This window comes from Sapajus apella, unplaced genomic scaffold, assembly GCF_009761245.1.
Source record: "Sapajus apella isolate SASKATOON/1434 unplaced genomic scaffold, GSC_monkey_1.0 scaffold5, whole genome shotgun sequence".
Lineage (NCBI taxonomy): Eukaryota > Metazoa > Chordata > Mammalia > Primates > Cebidae > Sapajus > Sapajus apella.
Genome location: NW_022436945.1, coordinates 35,865,771 through 35,873,211, shown reverse-complemented (window position 1 = coordinate 35,873,211; position 7,441 = coordinate 35,865,771). Strand labels below are relative to the sequence as shown.

The following is a 7,441-nucleotide window of genomic DNA, read 5'->3' as shown; positions in this document are numbered from 1 at the left end:
TACTTAGACTGGATACAGTTATTATTTTGGTTTTGGATCATACAGCAAATCCTTTCAAGATGCCTCCCACTTCTACTCAGGCATCTAAACCTGCCTTTTCGTGACACCCCTCAACTATGTATGCTTTGACCTTTCAGTATTCTGTGCCCAGATCACCCAAACTCTGATTCCCAACATCAGCAACAAGCTACAGTGTCAATATCTGCTGATTTTGAGCAGAAATTTGAACAGAGGTTTTGGCTGAAATCAGCCCAGAGATTAAGTGAATGGAATACTCAATTTACTTAGAGTAACTTATTTACTAAATTGATCTGATTTTATTTTGTTAATATTTCTCAATTCTATGTTCTTTTTCCTGTTTCTGATATCGGTATTTAATTTAAATCCTCATTTTCTTTTTCATGAAGCATTGCCATCAATAGTTAACTAATAACTTTTTTGCTATTTTTGCCATCTTCCCATTCATTTTACACCTAAAATTATGTTTGTAAAGTACGTTTTCTGATCATACCAATCAGTAGTTTCTCCTCACCTAGAGGAGTGTTTCTTAAAGTTGAGTTATGTGTAGAATCTTCTAAAAGGGGAAACATTATTTCATCACTGTACCATCTTAAATTGTTTTATTAGAAAATCAATTACATATGGGGAAACTCAAAACTGAATTAATATTTTTTATGTTGGGAGCTTAATACAATGATAAAACCAGAACATGTTTTCAAGTAAAAAATGAAACAAACTATACAACAAAGTTCAAACTTGTCGTATTAACTTAATATAACAGTCAATGTTGTCTTGAAACTCTAACACTGTGGTAGTCATAGTTCATTTATTTTCACATGTCTGTGCTTAGTAAGCTGTGGTATGAATCAATTCTTCTAATTATTTTCTTTATTTTGTCTTCTGCATGTGAACACTTTATTTAAACATAAAAGCTGCATCCATTCTTTGTGCATTACCCTAGGACAAATAATCATTATTGCAACTAAAATGCAGAACAAAGATAATCAGAGACACTAGAAATTGATAAGCTACATCATCCAGGTCTCATATTATGTTTATCTTATCATGAAAATAATAAATTAAAAATGAATTTTAATTTAACTTATTAAAATAATAAATTTTAAATTCTCATTCTTAACTCACAGCAAAGGTTGTGAGTATGACAACTATTTTTTCAATAATGGGAAACAATGATCTATAAAATTGAGTCTAAATGTCATAGCAAGGCATACAAAGTCCCCAGTGTGCCATCCTTTCCTCATGTTTCCAGGCTCATCTGTTGGGCATTTGTTGCTTCAACACTTACTGCATAGTGTCACTGAGCTCACCAGATTGCCCTGTCTCCATATTATTTCCAGCCTGTGTGTTTATGCTTTGCTTCTCCATCTTGTTTTGAAATAGAAACAAAAATTTCCCCCCAAAATTTTTGTTTCTATTTCAAAATAATATTTCAGGATCTAGCTTAGGTATCATCTCTTATGAAACCATTCCTAGAATTCCAGGATAAAATGTCCCCTCCTCTGTATACTAAATGCACCGTGTGCTGATTTCTAGCCTACCTCCTTCTGCAGGCCACTAATTATTTATTCCTCCAATATACCATAAGCTTCTTTAGAGTAGACTTTGTACTGACGACAACTATCCCAGGCTCTAATGTACAGTAGTTGGTAAGTAAATAAATAGCAAAGTGCTTTGAACCATTTCTAGTTAGAAAGCCATCTCTGGTAACTAACTTGGTTTTGTTTTGTTTTGTTTGATCGTTTTCCAATACTCAGAGTTGAATATACTTTAAGAAAACAGGGCATAGTTGAAGAATTCACTGGATTTGGAATCAGAGAACTTATGTTCACATTCTGTCCTGCCATTTGTTCTTAGGTGTAAAATGGGGTTAAACAGTCACCTTTCCACATCATTTTTTTAGATGTGCAAAATGCTGGCACAGTGTCTAACACATAGGTATATACTCAATAAATGTTAGTGTCCTTACTACATTATTGTTTCACTTCTTTTTATGGCCTTTAGCGATTTGAAATTATTATTGTTACAGGGAAGCTTCAGATTTATATACTTCCTTATTGTAGTTAGACTGAGATCGAGTATTAGATATTTTTTTTCTGAAAGACCTTTAAGATGACTGTGTATAATAGGTGACACAATCAATCCTTCAACCTCAATGAATACTCTACTCCCTGTAACTATTTATGTTTATTCAGAACATATTTCTTTTATTGCCATTGGCATGAGGGAATTTTTACTTTGTTTTTGCTACCTAGATAAATCTGTCTTCTTCCATCTTTTTGTAGTTTATTTTTGTCAGAAAGACCTACTTTGAAAAACATTTCATTTACTACTGTATTATTGAATTTCTTTTTTATGCTTTCATATGGATATTAGAACCTGTAGCTTTAGTTCTTTAGATAATAGGCTTAGACTCACTGATAACACAAAATGTATTGTAGAGGTATGTCATATGGGTTTAAACAATATGGAAAATTCCTTGAATATTTTTAGCTTTTACATGTGTTTTATAAATAAAGATAGAAGATAGATCTGAAGGCAGTTGAGACAAATGTAGCTGATGCCAACAAGGAAAAGAAAAAGAACAAAAAGACTGCAGTTTGTTTATTATAAGATGAAATACCAGCTGAAAACTATGGAAGCAGTTCCTAAAGGAAAATTTTTAGTAATAGACACTTATTGGTTCAAGAAAATTCAGGCTATATGGAAAAGAAAAGTTTTGTAGATATGGAAATAGCCAAAGGATGAACTAAGCTTCTAAAAAATGTGATCAATGTCACTAGAGACAAAGGATCTGAATTTAAATGTAACATCGTGAGTAAAAGAAAAATGAAATCAATTTGTCATAAAGCAGCAAGCATGAGTCGACCCACTAGAGATCCCTGTTATTACAAATTATTCCTGGTTATGTGTCTTCTTAAAGACTGAAAGCAATGTGTGGCACAGGTGCTTTTGTATTGGATTAAGGCTACACTTGTCATACCTTGACTGATGTCACCTTCTGCCTACTCTCTACATTTAATTCAAACTAAAACCTTGGTGTGTTTCGGTGGAAAGATTTGTGACTAACAGGAAACATCTTTGAACATCTGGAACCTCGGAAGATATTAATTAGGCTCTGGTTTGCCCTGTTTGTCACAATCATGATAAGTACCACTTACCATATGGTAGAAAATAAAAGAGAAGCTTAGGGTCTTGTTTTCAAAGTTGGAATAAAGTCTTCTGAGCTGGAAAATCTCAGTGAATAGTTCCAAGTTACAAGTATTGACCTCAGGGCCTTTCATATCGTCGTTGCCTGTATTCGGACTACAGTTAACATATGTAATTGTTGAAGACAGTGCTGTCTGACAACTTGCACACAGGAAGAGAAATTGAAAGAATTATTTTATGTTTCTACTTCCAGATTTCTTGTAACTAAGAAATAAAATAATTTTGGTTATTATGAAATGCACACCTAAATTCATTCTACTTTGACTTGTTCTTGGTGTTCATTTAAGCTTCTTATGAGGATACTGGTATTCGTTTATATTTCAGATTGGTTTTAAAAAGATCTTTTTATGCTTTTGTGTCAGCTACTTTATATGCAGTTACCTCCCTTGCTCGTGGAGAACTTGCAATTTATCAGAGGAGAATAAAAAGATAATTCCTTAAGAGAATCACAAGGCAAGTCACAGGCTTGAAGAAAGTATTTATAAAACCCATATCTAATTGAGAACTGTTATCCAAAATATGCAAAGAACTCTTAAAATTCAACCATAATAAAATGAACAATCTGATTTTTTTAAATAAGCAAAAGGCCTGAAGCAGACACTTCCCAAAGGGGAGATAAAGATGACAATTAAGCATATAAAAAGATGCTGGATGTTATATATCAGGGAACTGCCAATGAAACATCTGTTTACCTATTAGAATGCCCAGAATCCAAAACACTAACAATACCAAATGCTGGCCAGGATGTGGAGCAACAGAAACTCTCATTCAATGCTGATGGGAATTCAAAATGGTACAGCCCCTCTGGAAAGCAGTTAGGCAGTTTTTTACAAAACTAAATGTATTGTTACCATGTGATTTAGCAATCATGCTCCTTGATATTTACCTAAATTAGTTAAAAATATATTCAGATAAAACCCTGCCCGCAGATGTTTATAGCAGCAGCAGTTGTATTCATACTGGCTGAAACTGGGAAGCAATCAAGATTTTCTTCAGTAAAAGAAGAGGTAAATAAATTATGGCACATCCAGACACTGTCAAGCCACAAAATGGTATGGATGAACTTTAAAAGTATATTTTGAAGTGAAAGAAGCCAATCTGAATAGGCATACTGTATGATTACAACTATATGACACTCTGGAAAAAAAAAAAAAAGAAAAGAAAACTCTGGAGACATCAAAAAGATCAGCGGTTGCCAGGGGTAAGTCAAAACAGAGAGATGAATAGGTGAAACCGAGCCGTCACCCCATCGACCATTCTTTGATAAACGTAGAAATTAACCCTTCTGGTGTTAAAACGCTTGAAACTTACATTTTGTTTTATCTGAGTTCCTTCCACAGGAAACGATGTTTAGGGCTCTCACAAAAAGTGTCAAAGAACTGAAACCAGGTAACCACACCAGATGCCTGACCCATCATTCACCATGATTGCTTCCTTGCTCCTCCCAAATGCCTGTTTTCTTACACATTTTTACATTTCTTGCCTGCTGTATAAAGCCCTGGTTTCAGTCAGTCAGGGAGTTGGATTTGAGACTGAGCTCCCATCTCCTCCACTGCAGCACCTGATTAAAACCTTCTTCCTTGTCAGTACTTGGCATCTCAGTGACTAGATTTCAGCGTGCTGAGCAGCGGGACTGGGACTGAACCTTTGGTGTTTCAGTAACATAGGTAAAGCACAAAGGGCTTTTTAGGGCACTGAAACTATACTGTATGATACTAAAGTGATGGATACATATCTTATACATTTGTTAAAACCTATAGAATGTATAATATCAGGAGTGAACCTTAATGTAAACCATGGAATTTGGGTGATAATGATATGTCAATGTACATTCTAACAAATGTACAACTCTGGCGGAAGATATTGACAGCCAGGGAGACTGTGGGTGTAGAATCAGGATACATGGGAACTCTCCATGCCTTCTGCTCAATTTCACTGTGAACCGAAACTGCTTCCCCAAAATACGTCTATTTAAAAAGATAATGCCTCAATGTTAAGTGTTATGAAAAAAAAAAAAAAAGATTGTAAAATGTACAGTAACCCAGAGACGAAGGGGCGGGTTCAACTTAGCAAGGTTTGGAGAAGACCTCACAGAAGTGCTAACTTTTAGAGTGGAATTTCAAAGGCAAGCAGAATTTTACCTGTGGGAATGGGAAGGCAGGTATTAGAGATAAAGAAGTAAATTTTTTCCCAATCTGTTGGTTGCCGATTCACTCTAATGATTGTTTCTTTTGCTGTGCAGAAGCTGTGGAGTTTGATTAGGTCCCATTTGTCTATTTTGGCTTTTGTTGTCAATGCTTTTGGCGTTTTGGTCATGAAGTCCTTGCCTACACCTACGTCCTGAATGGTTTTGCCTAGATTTTCTTCTAGGGTTTTTATGGTGTTAGGTCTTATGTTTAAGTCTTTAATCCATCTGGAGTTAATTTTAGTGTAAGGTGTCAGGAAGGGGTCCAGTTTCTGCTTTCTGCACATGGCTAGCCAGCTTTCCCAACACCATTTATTGAACAGGGAATCCTTTCCCCATTGCTTGTTTTTGTCTGGGACACGTGTACATGAATGTTCATTGCAGCACTGTTTACAATAGCAAAGACCTGGAACCAACCCAAATGCCCATCGACGATAGACTGGATAGGGAAAATATGGCACATATACACCATGGAATATTATGCAGCCATCAAAAACGATGAGTTTGGGTCCTTTGTAGGGACATGGATGAACCTGGAAACCATCATTCTCAGCAAACTGACAGAAGAGCAGAAGATCAAACACCGCATGTTCTCACTCATAGGCGGGTGTTAAACAATGAGAACACATGGACACAGGGAGGGGAGCACTACACACTGGGGTCAGTTGGGGGGAAATAGGGGAGGGACGGTGGGGGGTGGGAAGCTGGGGAGAGATAGCAAGGGGAGAAATGCCAGATGTAGGTGATGGGGAGGAAGGCAGCAAATCACACTGCCACGTGTGTTCCTATGCAACAATTTTGCATGTTCTTCACATGCACCCCAAAACCTAAAATGCAATAAAATAAATAAATGGGAAAAAAAAAAGAGATAAAGAAGTAGAAGGAAAGCGGTTAAGCAGAAGGGAGAAAAGGAGCAAGAGGAGAATGAGAAGGCATGGCATGTTCCATGACTTTCTGGTAATTCTGACTAAAGCCAGGAGTTTGTAGTAGACAAGGGTGGTCTTTAGACTAATGATACTGGTTGGGAATGATTTTAAGTAGCTATTGTAGCCATGTTAATAAGTTTGCACTCTATCTGTGGAGTCAATGCATTGACATTTGTGATGAGTAGAAAAACTAACACTTATTATTACATGCTTACCTTGTTGTTGTTGGTTTGTTTTGGATTATCACACATAATCTTAACAACACTTACACTGAAGTAAAAAGAGGTTAAATAATTGCCGCAAGTTCATACAACTAATCAGTGGCAAAGCTGGGATTCAAATTCAGATATTCCGATATCAAAACTCACATTCCTGACCACCACTCCAAGGGGTGATGTAGCCAAAGATTCAGAGGGGAATGAATATTGGAAGTCAGTGTGTTTCTTTCTTTCTTTCTTTTTCAGGCCTCATTACAACAAAATAGACAAGTAGCAGCAGCCAACAGCAATCCTTCATGATGTTTCCCTTGGCCAGAAATGCACTAAGCAGTCTCAGGATTCGAAGCATTCAGCAAAGTATGGCAAGAAAGAGCCATGTAAAACACTCACCAGATTTTCATGATAAATATGGTAATGTTGTGCTAGCCAGTGGCACCGCTTTCTGTGTTGCTGCATGGGTGTTTACAATTACTCAGATTGGAGTAGAATGGAACCTATCCCCTGTTGGCAGAGTTACCCCAAAAGTGTGGAAAAAACAGTAACCATCACAGTTGTTGTAATGACAGAATTATTTAAAAAACCAACTTGTCATGTGAGCACTCTGCTGCTTGTTAAAATATAGCATAATTGAAAAAATAAAATGTGTTTTAAAAGTTTAAAAAGTCTTTGCAAATGATCACTTTATATATATATATATATATATATATATATATATATATATAACCTGGAAGCCATAAAATAGCAGTGGGTATAGATTACAGTGGATTAGAAATGGCAAATATTTGAATGTAGGATTAATAAAACATGTATCCCTTTAGTTTAATGATTTACACCAGGTATCTTTCAGTGAATATATACACATATGTAATTTACAAATTATTTCG

The 7,441-nt window shown here is 35.8% G+C and overlaps 1 protein-coding gene across 1 annotated transcript; it reads left to right on the top strand.

Annotated features, from left to right (window-relative positions):
- The first annotated feature begins 6,806 nt into the window (after positions 1-6,806).
- LOC116548680 (cytochrome c oxidase subunit 7B2, mitochondrial) lies at positions 6,807-7,213 on the top strand. The gene has a single exon (XM_032274089.1). It carries the CDS (start codon positions 6,854-6,856, stop codon positions 7,097-7,099), a length of 246 nt encoding a protein of 81 aa, XP_032129980.1. The 5' UTR covers positions 6,807-6,853; the 3' UTR covers positions 7,100-7,213.
- Positions 7,214-7,441: the final 228 nt, after the last annotated feature.